This window comes from Nesoenas mayeri (assembly GCF_963082525.1).
Source record: "Nesoenas mayeri genome assembly, chromosome: 5".
Lineage (NCBI taxonomy): Eukaryota > Metazoa > Chordata > Aves > Columbiformes > Columbidae > Nesoenas > Nesoenas mayeri.
This window is the reverse complement of record NC_137548.1, coordinates 30370438-30390076: the sequence shown is the minus strand read 5'-3', so window position 1 is coordinate 30390076 and position 19639 is coordinate 30370438. Positions and strand designations below refer to the sequence as shown.

The 19639-nt window shown below is 35.7% G+C and overlaps 1 protein-coding gene across 2 annotated transcripts in view; it reads right to left on the bottom strand.

Moving 5' to 3' along the window:
* Nucleotides 1-1679: 1679 nt before the first annotated feature.
* The window catches only part of PRKD1 (protein kinase D1), a gene marked incomplete at both ends in the record, with an annotated part of 133424 nt that continues 115464 nt past the window's right edge, over nt 1680-19639 (bottom strand). For both annotated transcript variants that reach the window (XM_080346118.1, XM_080346117.1), the window contains 8 exons: nt 1680-1898; nt 2685-2770; nt 12650-12917; nt 14055-14153; nt 15651-15812; nt 16171-16277; nt 17268-17340; nt 18881-18933. In XM_080346118.1, coding sequence (XP_080202244.1) covers nt 1680-1898; nt 2685-2770; nt 12650-12917; nt 14055-14153; nt 15651-15812; nt 16171-16277; nt 17268-17340; nt 18881-18933 — 1067 coding nt within the window. The remainder of the gene's footprint in view (nt 1899-2684; nt 2771-12649; nt 12918-14054; nt 14154-15650; nt 15813-16170; nt 16278-17267; nt 17341-18880; nt 18934-19639) is intronic.

The window sequence follows — 19639 nt, the reverse complement described above, 5'->3', positions numbered from 1 at the left end:
TGGAAAAGGATTTATATGTAATTTTATGCAATACTTCTTAATTTTCTATAAAATATTTTCTGTTGTTTTTCGAATAAAGGTGCCTTTTCTTCATTTTACATCTACAGTATACACTATCTCTTCAGTAGAGGTACAAAATACCAAAGAAAAATTCTGCTGGCTTTGATCATGCTATGTACCTGTCAAAAAGTTCCTCTGGACAAACCTCTTCTTCGAGGAAAGAATGGATTTATCTACTGAAAAGCTCACGATTGTAACATAAGGGCAATATTTGAGAGGTTTATCATATGCGGTAATTAGCTTTTATCATTGCATAGATCTGCCTTTTATCCCATGTACTGTATCTTTTCTTTTTTAACCTCCGTCTTCAATACCAGTATCAACTGGTTTTATTTTTCAGAGGAAGCCTGTGGCATAGAATAATTTTCAGCTTGTCACTGAGTTACTCTGGCACCTGCTTTACAGTGCACTCTGAATCTCTCTCAGTTAAAGCTAAATGCATTACTGTTGGAACACTAATTGTTAGAAATGAAAATTAATATCTTTGAAGTTTTCAGGGGAAGAAGAGCAGGAGAGATCCACATTACTGTGTCAGTTCAATGAAACTCAGTGGAAAAGCAGAAGCAGCACATTTATCTTAAAAACTACATTCCCATTAACGTGTCCTCAGCTTCTCCACTCCCCTAGTATGCTTCAAAACTGACTGAACTTATGATATAAAATGTAGTCCAAGTAGATTCTTACAAAATATGTTTTACAGGTACGCAGGTTGGCTGGCAGCAATCTCCCACCTACCTCCACATGGGCTTCTTAATGATGAACTAATTGACTCCACCTACTTCTGATAGCATTCCAGGGATATTTTAAACAAAAGATTAATCAAATGAAGGCATTTTAACAAGACTTTTATTGAAAACATACACAAAGTCAACAAGTTATTTAGCTTCTGAATGTACATATTAGAGAATATTAATATTAGATAATATTTTAAGAAAAGGGGAAATAAAACCAACATATGCTGCAGTTTACACTACTAAGGCATTCAGGCTGAAGAGCAAGTTATATTGTGTGTATGTATGCGTGTATCTATATACACAAACACGCAAACACATAGAGATAGGTTATCTGATTTGAAACTGTACAGTGCTATGCAATTTGGGTTTTTGGGTTTTTTTTTTGTTGTTGTTGTTGTTGTTTGTTTGGTTTTTTTCTATTTTTTCAACACTAAATAAAGCTTTTATCCAAACGGTAGAAGTTGTTCACAGAACAGCAGTTATAATCTACTCTTCAAGAGTTTGCTTACAATTACAATACTAACGATGCACAAAAACTCGCAGATCTTCATGAGAAAGTTCTCTCTTACCAAAACAAGGCTCAAGAAAAACACTAGTTTGAAAAGGCACCGTGGAGACAGGTTTTAATACATTAAATACAAGATGAATCATTCACAATAACAAGTTTAGTGTTTCTGGGAACTTTTATAAATACAACACAGTTGGTCACACAAAAACACTTCTGTTGATTTGTCTTGGCAACTCAGATACATCAACAGTGTAACAGCATAACAGCTTTGTTCCCATCTGACAGAAAATAATGGCAGTTCTGCAAGGCAAATGTTAAACCTGACCGCATGTATTTATTAATTCCACAGTGTTTTGACAGATTATAGGGGATGCAACTTAAAGGATGCTGACACGCTCACTGAGGGCTTTCATTTCTGTTTCTTCTAGCTTGGTGTTTTCATTATGGTTAGCACTTGGACTGATAAGGTGTGCTGGATACGGTAATCCGTGTTCTCCTGAATACTGTTCCCATCGGGAGTCATCACTTTCATGGGTGATGTAACGTTCTCCCATTTTACATTCAAGTTCCCTTAAATCTAACCAGGTTTGATAGTCCTGAAATAAAATAACAGTATCATTTTTAAAATAAATTACATTCTCTTCTATTACCAGTAATATACAAAGTGCTGTTAACTCATCAGTCTAAAGGTCACGCATTCCTATTCCCCCAGAATAGAAAAATCTTATAATTAAGAAATATGAAATCTACCTACAGAGATAGGTTTCATTTATAGACGATTATTTGATAAATTTATTTTATTTAACTCTATCATAAGCATAATATGGACATGTCACAGCTTGTTTTGCAGAATCTATCAGTAGTCCGTAGATTTCTGTGACATCTAAATAAGGCATGGGTGGTGAAATAATTCCTCGCACTCGTCACAAGATCAATAAGGAAGAAGAAATATCTTTACATCATACATGTACATCCTAGTGATCCATGTCAGGTTGCTAAGATAGTCGCTCCATCTCGGTATAATGGTGCAGGATATTAATTCAGCTGGGGCTAGAAAAAATCTGCTTTTCTAAACTTATGCAATTGCTGCTGTGCTCAAAGAGATTTAAATATCATTACTATAAAAGATTTTATAAATATATAATCATGTTCACAGTGGACAAACAAGACAAAATATTTTTGTAGTGTATTTTGAAAACATGAGAGAGGTCATCATTGGAATCTACTTATGGAAAAATTAATTAGAATATATACATAAATTGGTGGAGTATGAGGTTCTCAGGATCTGAAAACATCTTCAGGTTTGTGCTTAAAGATTAAACCTTTTGTATACTTAGAGTGTAAATATGCAGGAAAAAAAACCATGGAATTCATAGAAATACCTGTAACCATGGGTGGCTTAACGTTTTGTCCACACTGTAGCGCTTTCTCATTTTCACTTGTAACAAATTATTTATGAGATCAATAGCTGGAACAAAATAATATTGAAAAACATCAGTTTAAATATATTTGCTTCAACTAGGACATACAAACAAGATAGACAGACATGGTAGTTGTAAAAAGATGACAGGTATCCCTCTAGCTTTTTACAAACTGCAGTCAATGTTGATGTCCCTGAAGGTACCTATGCAACCCTTCCTAATGGGATTACATTTGCCTGCTAGTGTGTACATTGTCTACCTCTGTATGTTCATTTTCAGGCAGGCAGCAAAGTCTGAAGACAACTCTCACTCAGTTCCCACTTAAGTCAAAAAAGGTTTCAGGTAAAAGTGAAGACTACAGTATTCCTCAAGTACCACAGTAAACACATACATGTATATGTGTATATTACTCTGAGACTCTCAATATCACTTTTAGATGACTGACAGCAGCACCTTCCCAGAAAAATCAGGTTTTGCAAATCACTAAGTCTTGCAATACTACAATTTTGAATGGAGCATTGCTTCTACCTGCTAGTCAGCAGTCTGGTGTTCAAGAAAGACAAAAGGGCTTCTTTACACATTTCCTAATTTCTGTGTTTTTGAAAGAGTCGATGATTCACTGAAGTTATAGTATGTGTGCTGTGGTGCCTGAAGACACCATGAGTCAATGACGAGTGCATGGAACTGTACTAAATGACCTATTTGGAAAAATGTCTGGGATGAGATTGCTGACCTTTGAAATCTTCTAATAAAGCCATTAAAAACAAACAAAGAAAAAAAGCAAAAAAGAGGGTACCATGAAAGGTTAAATTCAGTTCTAGGTGATGCTAAATGTCCAGTATGTGTTCTGAGGGAAGCTTATTGTTATAGAAAAACTGACAGACCACGAGGAATTATAATGTCACTGCCACTTTCCCATTTCATTACAGTATCCCTTGGCTTGTGCAAAGTATGCTGGTTTAAGTCTTTATTTCTTTGTTTATATCTCGGTGACAGGAAAAGATAGTTTTGAAAGTAACACAGAAACATGGCATCAGTGAGGGGAAATTGGTCTGAAACATGTCAGATGGACATTGTTGCCAGCTACATATTGAAGGAGCTGAAAAATCATCTTGTCTGTTTTAAGTGCACAAGTTGAGACAGAATTGTTTAAACTGGTATATCTCTGAGGTTATATTTTGTGCAGCAACGAGGACAACCTTTTCTTTTTTAACAGAGGCTTCCTCTCTCCAGGCTCAATTTGCCATGGACTATCAATAATGTCTCTATTATGTAGCTTACACCCAACCCACTGGAAGCAGGTATGACCGTGAGCCTTAGAAATGATGAAATCATACATAGTTATTCAGCATTCCCAAGCTACAAGCTACCGCAAGATGAAGAACTGTTTGCACTGTCCCGTCCCCCCCCCCCCCCTTTTTTTCCCTTCAGGACAATGACATACTACATGTAATAACATTTTTCTTTGTATTCTTGGGGGAAATTACAAGTGCGGTTGGTTGAACAGATCAGAAAGACATCAGTCTAGAAACAAACACAAGAGAAGGCACACGAAGATGAAAGGGAAAATGCAACGTCAAAAGATGGTTAGGACTGTCAGCACTGAGCAATCATTTGTTCTTGAGATCAGTTTGCACAGATAGCCTGCTTGTTTCACAGCCAGAATATTGCTGTCTCTTTAACAAGTTTTGGTGTTTGTTTTCAGTTCTTTATCTAGAGTTCTTTTCACTAGGAAAGTTTTGAATATCACTCACCTCTTAGCAATAAAAAAGCACAAACACAATCATGACTATTACGAGGACTTAAGGCCCAAACTATCTGATAAAATTCTCTTTGCTTTAATACTCAAAGTTTCAAATGTAAGTGAAGAATGAGATCAAACGTGAGTTTTAACAGCAAAATAATTTTCTGTCTTTTACCACGATATCATGCAATCAAAGAAATGCCACTTCTCAAGTGCCGAGTATCTGAAGTCAAGGTGCAGGCAATACGTACTGGCAATAAAAAGACAGTGCTGCATAAAGGGAAGTAGAAAGTAGAAGCTAGGGAGTTCAATACAGACAGGCTGAGTGCTGGAACTGAAGGATTAAAGGATTTCCTTAGGGATCTGGACTAGCCTGTTAACAAGAAACTTCTGAATTTAACTGCTGTTAAATAAACTGTAGAGGTTCAGACAGTGATAGGTTCTGTGGGACTACTCAAAAGAAATGAGAAAACATCCTGGTTTTTCGCTCTCTTTCAGCTTATAGAAAAACATCCTGTCCTGACAGTCACTATTTAACATCATTTGGTCTGGATAGTGTTCAAATAAGATGTACAAACAGTAAGCTTGAAGTTCACTCAATTTCAGAATTAAAAAAAAAAATAATAATTTAATTAATAGTGTGATGATTACTTTTTGAGTTGTACTGCTTAAAAACACTGGAGATCAAAATTTTGAAGTTTTAAACATTTAGTTTAGACAGACAACTCAAGTACGATTCATGGAATCAAACTGGGACACCAAAAGTTAAAAAATTAAATTTTCTGTCTAGGAAGATAAAAACACCTTTAAAGAAAGGGGTGCAACTACATTGTATTTTAAACTAAATTTTATGAATTTTCACTAGAGACTGTTTTGGGTTTTTTAAATCAGATTTTAAAGTCATTCTTGTCAGACTTTTTAGGAACTTTATAAAATCTGACATTATTCCTCTGTAAAGTCAATAATTCAATAAATGCAGAGAGTTAAGAAAGACCACCTCTGCAGGAATCCAATGCTTTATCACCAAGGAAGCAACTTGTGTGCAAGCTCCGAGAGTATTATGGTACTGCTTTTCCTAGCAGTTTTATGGGCTCCTGTTTACTTCCCATGATTTAAGGACAGTATAAGCAGCCAGCTGAGGCCTTATCAAGTTCCAGGAGCTGGAGACTTTGCTAAAGGAGATAAACTAGCCAACTGCTCCAGTAGCAGGACTACTGGTCATTTAGACAGGTGATCATTCAGCAGAATCCCCAATGGGAAGATTCAACTGTGGCTTTAAAAAGCTGTATGTCCTCTTGATTTTAGGGAAGATTGCTGTTTAGTTGCATTTTACTGAAAAATAAAAAAACAAGGCAGGAGGTTCATATTCCGAAACTGCTTGTGGCAGTTTATTTGTACAGAAAATAATTAATTGTGGTAAAAGCACAGTAACAATTTTCACTCTAGGTATGAAAATAACACATGATAATGACAGTTTTCATAGGAATGAACACTCTAACTCAGTTAGGATGTAACCCACACATTAACACAGAAGTTTATGAAATATCTGAAAACCCTATTATGAATCTATCATTTATTTAGTCCTACCATACAGACTTTTCATGTAAATTATAAAAAAAAAAAATCACCTTAAGAATATCAGGAAATGCAGTGCAAAATTACCAATAAATTTATAATTGGTCCAGAATTTTTCAAGTATACCCATAATATTAGGTACCCTTACAGCCATCACTTGTAAAAATTTAAGCTGCTGCCATTAACATAAAACTTAGGATTTCTTAGGCCATGAATTCTTCTGAGTATAGCTCTGTTGATTAGTGGTATAATTTTTTCATACACATAAACCCCTTCCCTATTGCTGGTCAATACAGCTTTGTTGACAAATGCCATAGCATACATGCAGTTCTTTCGGCAAAAAATAATCTTCAGCTGGCAGAGCTTACTATTTTCAGGGACATTGACTCAAGAAATCCGTGACATTTGCAAGCTGCACCTCTACAAGAGAGGTTTTCTTATACTAATCTATCCTAGCAAATATGTAAGTAGAGCCAAGACCTTAGTTTAAACAGCTAGTTTAAAATTTACTGAGGTAGAAAGCATCTTTGAGCTGTAACATGCATTTGACCTCCTCATACTTAAGGCTCATTCATGTGACTTTCTCATTAATGTGTGAAACAAAGTTTCTATTCACATTATGCTGAAACAAGTCTATATAAATACTGGCTTGAAGGCAGCTGTGGTATTTATTTCTGACTTACAAGCAGTGTTAACAGGCACACCATGATCAAATTTAAAGCAAGGAAGAAATTGCTTTGTTTCCTCCCAAATTACTTAATAATATGAAGTAACGTGAAGCACCTAATCAACAGTGTGCACATCACATAGCTCGTATCAGGCTAGTAGTAATAACTGTGTTGGTAGCTGAGGAAAAAAAATTTACAAATACAATGATTTAAGAAAATTCCACAACAGAATGAAACACACTACAAATCATTCAAAGCTTGACATAGCACGTTTTAAGACCATGCAGTTCAAAAGAACAGCCACCACACTGGAGACACACTGGGCAAAACATACTAACGGGAAGAAGGACTAAAACTTTCAGGGAGTAACCTGTAGCTAAATCAAAATAAGCCTTTTGAGATTAAGCTAATTTGGTGGACTGGAAGGTCAAACCTGGAAACAAACAGTAATGCTGTTGAAAATAGCTTCACATGTGACAGATGTGAAACTTAAAGCTATAAAATAGGAGAGAATTCTGCAAGTAGATTCCTCTGTCTTAATTCTTAGCAAAATTCCACAAAGAAGTCTTAATTAAGGTCAAATTGTCATGTGACAATTAGGTGAACCTGGAAATATAAGCTGGCTTGACAATCATTGAAGACAGAACAGAAATAGCAGATTGGACAACGCGATGTTGAATGGCTGTGACAAAACCTGGTTTTATACATGATTACCACAGAAACTACCTCTCTACAGTAATTTACAATTCCGTTTTGACACACAAACACAAACCCAGTTTTTGGAGAGCATTGTTTAAAAAGAGATCAGCTACCAGGAAAAGGTGGGAAAATGCACCTGCATAGTGGAGGTGAAAGTAAGAATTTCCTATGGAGGAATCTGTGAGATTGTGTATGTGCACATATATATAACTGTGAGATTGTGTATCTGTGTGTATATATGCACACACACAATCTCTGAAAAACCTTAAAAGGTAAAGCAATTGGATTTGGTGAAGTTAGAGAAGAGATTTTGTGCATGAGGGCTAAGCTTTGGGAAAAGATGCTCACAGAAATGTTCTGAATGGATAATCAGTTGGGAAAAATTGCATGTCTGAGAGCTACAAAAATTCAAAGGTCTTAGTTTTTATAGGTTAAGTTTTAATGGGGGAAGAGGACAGACAAAGCATTACACAAAAAAGCTAAAATTTCTCAGCAGGAAGAGCTGATGAGATTAATTCAGACACATTATGGAGAGAAAAAAGTCATAGTCAATGACTGGACCACACTCCTGAGTAGCAAAGATAGAACTGTTGTTAGTGACCAAAAGGCATGAGACACTCAAAAATGTTACCCTCAAATTGATTCTGCCTTCTTTCTTGGCTTGTGACTGTAGGTTTTTATTCTAAAAATTGCTAGAAAATGCACATAAAAAGCAATTCTCAAGAAAATAAACTAACACAGACCACACTATTACACTCATGACACACTTCTCCTCAAAATTACAATTTCTCCCCATATGTTTTTGCTCACTCTAAACCTGCCAGACGTTATTTTAGGTGTATTTTTTGTATAATCACGCAGTTTAAACTGTTATGGGTCATGTGCTTTTACAAATCTACTGCTTCATTATTAGTGCAGTTTATTATTTTAAAAGCCAACTGAATTTTACCTTAAGAATAATAATCGAATAAGGAACACAGACTGCAAACATTGAGGCTGCTTTACCGCTATTGTAGCTTTTCCAGACAGTGTTTAGGTACAATATATATATTTTTTTCTTTTAAAATTTTGCTGCCCTCTGCATTCCAGCTCCCAAATTAAAACACTGTTGCTTGGCAATATCAGAAAAAGCATCTAGTGAGCACTAAAACCAAAATGGTGACAAACATAGCATCATAAACTCCAATTTGTGCACTACCAATTAAATGCAAAAGCATATGTGATTTTGCTAAAAAGTAAAATATCTGAGCTTTCAATTCCACTCTAGTTGTGATAAAAACAGAAGCAAACATAGTGATAACTAAGTTTAGCTATTCTTAAACTTTTTACATGAGTAATGGTCTGAAAAGAGTGCTGAAATAACTACAGTTGCAAGAAGATTTACATCCAATTTGGATATCTGAGACATAGTAATAATCATAGACAAGAAACAAAAGGTTTGAGCACTGTTCTCCTTTCCTGAGTGTCAATTTTTGCAATAGGCATGCAAAAATTCCTAACGCTGCTTTCACTAGCCATTCTGCAACAAATTATATGGCCTTTAAAAAACTGTTTGTTTCACAGACACTGGCAATACACTTGGTTGATGATCACTTCCATTAATCTAAACTAGAAATTACATAACAAGGTAAAACCCCTCCAACTTTAAAAGCATTTATGGTTCCACTAAAAGTACATACACAGAATGTTGCTGTGGTTAAAGAAGCAGGTAGCTCAGGTCTATCAGCTGCACATGTCTGTGATCCTAACCTGGTACAGTTGTGAAATAACCTCCCCCCCCCAGCCCATCTATTGTTTTAGGGTGTTTGTCTTATCTGCCATCACTTGCTTTGGGCATGAAGCAGGATTGTTGATATAGACAGCAAAAGGTTTGAATTAATTTTTTGGTTTTTTTAGCTCTAACTGATCTACTACTTCTCACTGTTTTACAACGTTTCTAGGATTATCATATTATGAGCATTCACAGAAACTAGTACTGACATATTTCAGCAGTAGAAAAAGAATAAAAAGTCATGCATATTGCATTTTATATGGTAGAAGAACGTGAGCATTTTTATTGGCATGCATAAATCAGAGTTAATATTAATTCTTTTAGACAGTAACCAAGCTCTACTAAGTTCACCGAACTCTCAGTTTCTGCCTGCTCTTACTGAGGCATGTAACACAGTCTTTAGATGAAGTTACCACTTTAAAAATCTAGCAATAATGTACAATTCATAGAGTCCATTGTTAAAGAGCTCTTGGACTCAGCCCTGTCTTCAGGAAATATGAGAAGAATGCAGGAAATAATGGAGAAAAATAATATTTACATTAGCTTTACTTATGGTAACCTTTGGACAAATGGCTCCTATTCAAATTCACACAGCATAGTACTTTAAAAAGATCTTTCTTACCTGCATTAAAGATAACATTTATTTTGTATTTCCTATATCTGCTACAATGATACTTGTCTAATCAATATTGTTCTGAATTTCTTAATGCTATAGCAGTGCAGCAATATCTTGGCTGAAAGCTCCTGTGAAGACCGTGGTTCTTTACTATGTGTTAAAATTCTCTTTAATATTTGCACAAGTTTTAAAATGTCAATAAATAAACTAGACTAACTGCTGGTTCTTTGACATTTTTCTGTCTTACAAGTAAGAATATATCTTAAATAATTATTTTTTAATTTTAAAACAAAGGATAATGATTCTTGCAAGAAAATAACTGTGTAGATCCTTCAAGACAAACAGTATTTTCAGTCATACCAGCTTGAAAACTACAGGTTGATCAATATTTATCTACAAAGACCTTGCTGGATTCTGCAGTAGCATCACATTCCACACTGCAACATAACTCCTTTCCTTGAGTGGGAGAAATAGTTGACGATAATTAACATTCTCTTGGGAGAATTAGTGCTATGATACAAATTCCAGGAAACAGTTAAAACAAGAAATCTACAATGCCTTTAAGATAAATTTGTTATGGACCTTTTTATATGATTTTTTTTTTTTTTTTAAATTTAAAAGTAATCATTGTAATGTATGTAAAAACTTCTTCTGAAAAATATTCTATGATTAAGAATAATTGGCAAAAAGAATAACAGAAAAAATATGGCAGGCAAATACTCAGTTCATTAGCTTAATCTGTTTGGGAAGCTGGAAGAGCCCATGGCAGGCTAAAGGAATATTCTCAAGTGCACAAAGGTAGCCTGGTGGCATTGAAACTAATTCTCTGTCTAAATTCTGTAGATTTATAGCACTTAGTGCAGAGAAATTCATGAGCCCCAGTGATTGTTTCCATTTAAATACACGTAGCTTTTCAAAAAGTTTTTATTTGCAATGTTGAGTAAGCAACTTTGTAAAATCTTTCCCCCCCCAAATGCTTCAATGATTTATAGCATCAATTATGATGGCACTGTTGAACATTGTAATCCAAATTAGGTATGTTAGGACTCCGGGTACAGATTTACATTTTAACTGTGCCACACGGTCACAGGTAACAGAAGCTGGCTGGGGCCGGCAGATGTACAGGACCCATGCACCTGTCCTCTGGTGACCTGTGTGGGAACGTGGACCAGAGTAGCTGACATGCGAAAACCGCTCCTTTATTTCCCCGAGCTCATCTGGACTTTGAGTTCAATTTTGAGCTCTAAAAGCCAGCACTATCAAGTCATACTTGGACAGAGATCTGGACTCCAACTCCTGCATTAAACATAGTAGATCTGTTCAGACTTTTTTCAGGTTTTCGTTTAGCACAACAGAGTGTCTCATCAGCTAGGAAACCAAAATATATGATAAAATCACAATGTATAAGCAGATTTTAACTTAGTAATTTGTTGAAGTGTGTTCCTTCCCACCCTTCTGCATGCCTGCAGCCTGATATCCATCAATTCTTAATGAAGGCTGTGATTCTATGAGAAACAACACCCCAGGTGAATTTTCTGTAGGTGCTCTACTGAATCTTCACCTCTGAATGTAGAAATCGATCTTCTGTCTACCACAGCAGGAACTTGTGGGAGACAATTTCTTGCAGCCTCTTCTGTGTTGATTGCTGTTTGCTTATCTCTAGCGCCAGATAAAGCATTGGTGCCAACAGTTTCTGTCAGCTTACATATCAGAAGTGTGTGTAGGTTCAGGAGGACTACAGTGTGTAATTGTGCAGATTTATAGCTGCCTTTTTTTCCCCCCCGCCAACAGATCTCACCAACTTCATCTGCCACAGAGATAAAACAACAGACAATGCTCTCAAAGCATTTTTCAGCTGAGATTTTCACACAGCTATAATATATATTATAGTAAGCAGCAGGCACACTTCTCTTAAGCTACCATTAATATGTAAGTTAAACATGTCACCTGAAACCCAGAAAAACTGTACTGTAAATAATGAAAATTGGAAATGCTAATATTTTAATTCAATTTGGTACATATTAAAATTCAGAAAAAAAAAAAAGAAATAATTTGATCCTTATATCATTTCCTTTGCTTTAAAACTTTTGAAATAATCTCACAAAAAGTTAAAGACGTAAAGATAATGATTAAAAAAATTCCAAAAGAAAATCAACCTGCTTGAAAATGTATGTTATGTACAAGAAAATGTTAGTGAAACCAAAACTTAGAATTTTGTTAAATGCCCTACTTAGTTGTGTTTAGAGACATTTTTGATAGAACTCATTTACCTTCCTTAAAGATGTTCCTAGCGAATTATTCACATTGTTCTTTCACTATCAAAAATCTTCTGCGTCACTGAACAGAATGATAATTTCAAAAGTCTCGTTGCTAATCTCCAAGCCTTCCCCCAAACCCCTTGCAGAAAGCCTCTTCCATAACACTTTCTCGCACTGTTCTTGAAACCTCATCTGCTTGAAATTGTTCCTACAGAAAGACTATCAGGGTACAGAATCCTACTGAATGGAAACTGAAGTACTGGCACAAGTAGAATAAGAAAAAGACTGAAGAGGCACTAGATCTGAAAGAAGAGGTACAGAAGTAAACACAAGCACCACCAGTTCCAGCAGCTGAGGTTCCCCACCAGATTCTGTAGCAACCCAACCTGTAGGTGGCTATGTGCCTCCTTCAACACCTCCCACACTACAGGGCTATGCCACATGCAGTCTATACATGAGACATTACATTATGGTACCTCAAAATTTAGAGTATTTTTCTTTTTTCACCAGTAGGTACAGGGCGAAAAAATAGAAAAGCAAAATAAAGCTACTCTTTTTTAGTATTTATATTAAACCAGCCACAAACAGACATTACCTTCAGGAGAAATTTCTTTCCATGGATTAGGTGGATACATGAAAGCAGCATTCTGGATTTGGTCATGTATGTCTTCATCTTCATTGAATGGAAAGGTACCGCTGAGGCTCACATAAATTATAACACCCACAGACCACATATCCAGAGACCTGTTGTAGCCTTTGTTTCTCAGCACTTCTGGAGCAAGGTATGCTGGTGTTCCTACCACTGAGCGCCGAAACGATTTCTCTCCAATGATTCGGGCAAAGCCAAAATCACAAAGTTTTACCTGTTTAAAAAAAAGACAGATGTTATTTTTATCATCAAATACATAGTTGAGGAAGCTTTATTGTGGTTCAGTTGCAAGATGCATCTCTACTGTTCCTTCAAGGATATTTAAACTCCTCTTTGAGAGGGAAACCTTTATTCCACAGAGATATTAGACTAGATTACCAGTCCCCTGCCTCTCTTCTATTCCTTCTCTCCATGAATAAATCATGGTAAAAGAAGTAACACAGGACACCTTAGAATGAAAGAATTGCCATTTTGGACTGGCCTAACAGCTTGTCCTCCCGGTGAAGGCAGTAAGAGAAAGTAATATTAATCCATTCATAGCATAAACCTGCAGCAAACAGGAAAACTGTTTTACCTATGGTTTTATCCTAAATGAAGCAAGTTGACAAAATTTATTTCTTGAACTTCCACTTTAATTTTGTAGTGGACCTAGTTACACCCTGCCTCTCTGTGAAATTCCTTGTCTGATTTCTTCAGACAGACAGATTTAACCAATTAAAAGTTTAATGCTGCAGTATAGACTCTTCCTTTCCAATTATTGATACTGGTATTATTTACAAATTATCAATAGTGCTCCTTCGAATATGGCAGTTGGAGGGGATCATAGAGACGAATTATGCAGATCAAAGGTAAAAGGAGCCGATACAGATTCCCTTTAATGAGAAGTACAGCAATGAGCTTGAAAGTATATTTAAATATTCTGCAATCTACCTGACATTTAAAATAATAAAATTAAAGAAGGTGTTTTTCTTCATGTACTCTAGTCTAACTTTCAAAAAATCCTGTCTTTCTGGGGACTGCTTGCAAACTGTCACTTATCTAGACCAAATCAACCAGATAAGCAATTTGTTATGTAATGGTGAACAAGTTAGAAACAATTGCATAAGTAGTGATGTCACATTTGAAAACCTAGTCAAATATTTTAGGCAAATGGCAAAAGGCCATTTTCAAACATGTCTCCTTTGCAAACTTCTTTGAACAAGTAATCAGTTTTTTACTTAAAAATTCTGTGTAGTTCCTGGAAGAAATGCAGAGAGGGGACTAGTCACTTTTTTGTTTGTTCATAAGATAATCATTCCTAACACCTATTCATTTGAACAATTTATCTTAAGAAAGGGCTTTTTCTACTTGCCTGTGGGAAAGGATCAGCTGATGCCAATAACACATTTTCTGGTTTGAGGTCACAGTGAACAATATTTTTGAAATGAAGATGTCTTAAAGCAACCAGGATCTGTGAAGAAGCAATTCAGAAAGAAATTCAGTTTTAAATGTGGCAATGGTTTGTTTTGCTTTATATTGTTGGACAATATCTGTGATCAGAGAATCAAGGACCAGTCTAGAGAGAAACAGTACAACAAGCATGTACCTTTTACAACCACATCTACAGTGGGCAGGCGGGGAGCAAAAATGTCAGCTACTATTTGCTGTGCCTCAAGTTTCTCAAGTTTTCTTGATGTTTCTCTGTATGGAATATGATCTTTCTGTCTCCAAAGACTTCATATTCTAAACATATTTTTCAAAACTGGGTTTTAAGTACTTGTTTACTTTTTTTTTGTTAAAACTTTGGATGAAAGAACATTTGCAAAATAACCTTCGAGATATAAATGCACCCAAAACATTTCACAGATATATTATGTGATCCATTTTAAACATTTTATTGAGGAAAAAAAGCATAAGAAACCTTGATATGTATTTTTATTCCATTCTACATAGAAGAACATGGCAATAGAGTGCAACAGAAATTTTTGTCCTATTCCTGTGGCTTTAACTCCTTTCCTTGTGTCTGGTCAGGGGCTGGCAGAATTTCCCACTATATTAGAGGAGGGAATGGCGAGGAGGCTGTGTGAACCTGGGAAGGCAAGCAACCAAATTCTGAAGCTGGTGTCAGTTTCACCAATGAAAGCTTGAAAATAAGGGAACCTCTTACATTCTACTCCCAATAATAAACTTCCACGGTAACACTGTCGCTCATGCTCCTTTATTTTTCCTAACTGCTCAAACTTAGGCTACTCTGACTCTGAAGTCGCTCACTACTCAAATGTGTATCTAAATTTAAACCAGTATTATGAACAAAGAAGCAATATGGTAACATGACAACAGAAAAACAACAACAACAACAACAACCAACAAAACAGAAAAAAACTCTATAAAAAATAACACAAACAAACAAACAAAATACCACACGCACACACAAAAACCCAAAATGACCCCAAAACCAAAAAGCAACCCAACAAACCCAGACAACCCAGATCACGTTATTAAAATAAGCCATACAGGAAACCAGACTCATTTAATCAGAGGCAGTGCTGAGGTCAAATCTCAACACAGAAAAACGCATAGGAAAAAAAATGCACAGAAAAGTGCATAGTACCAACTGCAATTGTTGGTTATGGGCAGTTCAAGAGGCTCAAATTTCTTTGTGTGGGTCTTCAACAGTTTGCTGTTAGTGCTTTGCATCTCTTTCTTGTGCTTAATTCCCCAAGCATACGAGAAACACTAGCTTGATGGCCCTTCCATCCAGCAGACAGACAGCTGTACAGGTGTCTAGTTCTAGGTCCTCTTAACGGTTTACTACCTATCAGATAATGTACACAAAACCATCTTACCAACCCTGATATTACAATCTGGCCTTTCATAAATCAGACAGGTAAATTATGCCAAAAGCAAAGCATAATAGTGATAACAATTGACCTCAAATCTCTTTCTAGGTTTATAATTAATTTCTTACCTGAGTAATTAAAAACTTTGTTATTCTCTCTGGCAATCTGCCCTTTTCACTTGATAAAATCATCTCCAGCATGTCTCCATGGAGTTTTTCCATAACAACAAACACTCTTTCTGGCGTCTCAAACATACACTCCAGATTTACAACCCCAGGATGATGAAGATTCTATTAAGGATAAATATAGCACAGGATTTCACAACATAGTCTGTACATTTTATCATTACATAGCCAGTCTTCAGAACCCCATAAACCAGATAACATTTCAGTATTTTCTATGGCCAGGAGAATGGATGAACCTCAAAGTAGTTTAACAAGCATACATTTTCCTTATTGCTCCTGGTGCTTTACACTGCAGAAATTGTAATTCCTAATGTGACATTGCCTATACATTTGGTCTTGGCTGTTTAAGCAGATTAAGCAGCAATAATAATAGTGATTATCAATTAAAACAACTATCGTATTATCTGGTATTCATGAAAGTGTATAAATGGAGTTCATGCAGCAAGAAAGAATAGAAAAATACCTGTAAAATTGCAACTTCATTACGAAGTTGACTTTCCTGTTTAGTTGGAAACCTTAGTTTGTCAATTATTTTAATAGCAACATCTCTTCCTGTTTTGCGATGTTTTCCTGCATTAATAAAACAAAAGGTCTCTATCAATTATCATGATTAACTCTGAAAAAGGTTCCACTTGCATTGGCTTGTACAAATGACCACAATCATGGTAATTCTCAGTAATTCTCAGAGTAGGTTTGCAGCAAATTAAGTCATGTAAGTCATTCAAAGTTTTCTGTATTTCCCTTATTTCTAGCCTTTGACAAGACAACTTTTCTCATTATCACCTGACAAAGCTGTTTAAACATGTAAGAAACATGCATAAGAGAAAGTCAGCTCTGCATTTCAACAATACAGATGCAAAGTTAACTTTCTCATCAATATATATGTGCTTGTTCATATATTTAAGCTGCCTCCTCTGCAACTGGCAGATTGTAGCCTTAGTCCTCCAACAGTAGTTCCAGACTAGCAAATAATGGAATAGGTGATTGCCTTTGGACACATGAGTGCACGTTCCAGGTTTATCAGAGACCCACAGAGATTCTTCAATGAGAAATTTTTTGTTAGTGCTCACTTCACACTGTCCAAACAACAGCTGTACCTAAATCTACCTCCAGAAACTACTGAAAAAAGGAGGAAAAAGAGGAAAAAAAGGATAAGAAAATGAAAACAAACAAAAACCCACAAAACCCAAAACCAATTCAAACTACTGAAAAAACACAGAAAAAAGCTCACAAAAGCATGTTAAGAAAAACAGTAGGGAGAAGAAATTATATATATTTTTTTCTTTGATTATAATTGTCAAAAAGAACAGTTTTCTGCACTTCAGGGTTTTCTTTACTAGAGCTTACAGAGAACATAAAGCATACAGTGTATTGGGTAGAAAATTTCAAATTACAAAAAGACTTTGTCAACAAATGCCAGATTCATTGTTTTATGAGTGCTGCTTATATACAACAATAGGCAGCTAATTTCTGTAACAAAATACTTCAGAGTCTAAATACTTTCACCTTTCAAGAAATTTTCTATCTTAATCATACCTGTATAGCACACCAAAGTCTTACCTCCATAAACAATTCCAAACTGTCCCGATCCCAACACCTCATCTGGGAAGATTTGGTATACAGTGCTAATATCCTGTTTATACAAACATAACAAATATTAAGCCCTGAGATACGGAAACAAAGTTTGTATCCAGTTTGCTTTTTCTGATTGGAAATAGCATACATTTACTGTAATACATTTCAAAATACACTGTCTGCAAGACACTGCTCTGCAAGTTTTCTTAAAAGTCACGTTAGCTGCTGTAAAACTTGCCACATCTTTAATAGGTTTATGCCACTGCCAGCCTCTACCTAAGTAGCTCCCAATACACAATGTTACACTATCTTTGTGAAATTTGAAGACAAAAGTATATATGGAAATAAAGAGGATCTTGCTACACTGTTACTCCAAAAATAGGCCCTAGTTACAGTTCACAAAAAAAAGTCAATTTAAATAGTGTCCAGGCAGCTATGTATGTAAAAAAAGTAATAAGATTTAGAGCAAAAATTAATATAAGACTCTGTCTTATTTTTAGCGAAACAGGGTAGCAACATTCTACCCTGAGGTCCCAGGATACCAGTTCTGCTGTTTTTTATGTAAAGAGACAAATGATGAATTTCAAATTTCCTTGAAAAAGTTGCAATGTCAGCTCACATCAGCCATAAAAATGCAAGCGATTTCTTAGTTCATAAGAAGCTTTGTGAGTATCAGCAGTTCTGAGCTTTGGCTGTTCGTGTTTGTCCTCTGAGACAGGTAAAATGTTCCATCCATGCCAGAGGAGAAGGCTCACATCTCATTGTTTCCTAGGGCTTAAACACAAGCTAAAGCACAAGCTGTCGGCAGATTCATTTCTGAGACTCAAACAAACCTCAAAGTTTGAAGCTTGGTTTCATTTTCCTGACATTTGACCAGCAACATGTATTACACACAGAAGAGCAAAAAGAACACCAAATAGCTGATAATAAAGGCTGTCTTGCTTTTTCTTTGGAAAGGAAGGGACACATCCTTTCCTAGCAGGTAATCTTTTTCTGGCAAATGCCAGAGCTGCCCCAAATTTGGACTCAGCTGCAGACAGTCCTGTATATTTCCTCTGCCCATGGAACAGAAAAGCAAGTCGTGTGAGTGTTTACCTTGACTGTCTAACCTGTGCCTAACAGTCCTGGCATAAAAGCAACCCAGAGTTCTTTACATATGCGTAAGGGCATATGTAACTCTTCCTTCGGGTAGAGTTTCATTTTCATACAACAGAGAATATCTGATGTCTCAGCGATGACAAGAAACAGCATATTTATCAAGTCTAGTGATTATCTTTACAAAGTTCAGTTGACAAATTCCATGAACTAATAACTTCTACAGCTCGCTTTTCCTTTTGGTAATTAACATCCTGCAAGCATCTAGAGTTAAATTCTGTGTTAAGTGAAATTACCCACATGTAATTCTTGTACCTCAAGAAAAGGTGCCATGAAGGAGATTTTTGTCAGAAGTTAACAAAGCTAATTGTTTGTTAATTTCTACAAAGTAAGTGAAAAATGGCTGATGAAAACTCCTTTAACATTCCTCTTTGTAAAACAGATCAATGACTTTTCAAGCTTAATCATAGCATGTCTAGCACCAGGATCCAGAGAACACTCACCACATTTTCTTGAACTTGGCAGTTTGACACAGAAATACTGATGGATATATCCCCTGGGGAAGAGAGTAAAATTTACTTTAGATTGCTGTGCTTTTAGTTCAAACATGTAGTAATAGGAAATGACATTTACATTACATCAATATCTACTGACAGCTCTAGAAATGGGACCAATTAGGTCAGCTTGTTCATTTAGCAGCCAATATAAAACTACACTAGCCAGCAAATATGCGACTTTAATAACAGAATTGTAGTGTATATAAAAGAACAGAATTATGTATTTCATTATTAATTTTTTAAGAGTGGAATCTCATAATTTCCATTTATAAGCTTATTATTACTTTTTCCATTCTATTTTGGGGTTTTATATCTCATGCAAGGAACATAATTGCAACAAGGGTAAACTGTTTTTACTTAGCAGATTTAATAATAATTTTTATTTACACTCTCACCTACAATGTATTGCTTCAGGTGAAGGCCAATATGCATTCAAATTGGTCTGCATACTGTTTAAAGTAATACACATTTTAACTGGTGTAAGAGACATTATTAAAACACATAATGGAAACAAAAACTTCCACTTGTGCTTCAATACAACAAACATCAGATCCAACCTCTACAAATTCAGAGCTCATTGCAGAGGGGGCTGGACTAGATGACCTTTAAATGTCCCTTCCAACTCAAACTATTCTATGATTCTATTGCAAAATATGCCTATTGCTAACTGTATTATACAAAGACATCATTCTGGGGAGGAAAGCA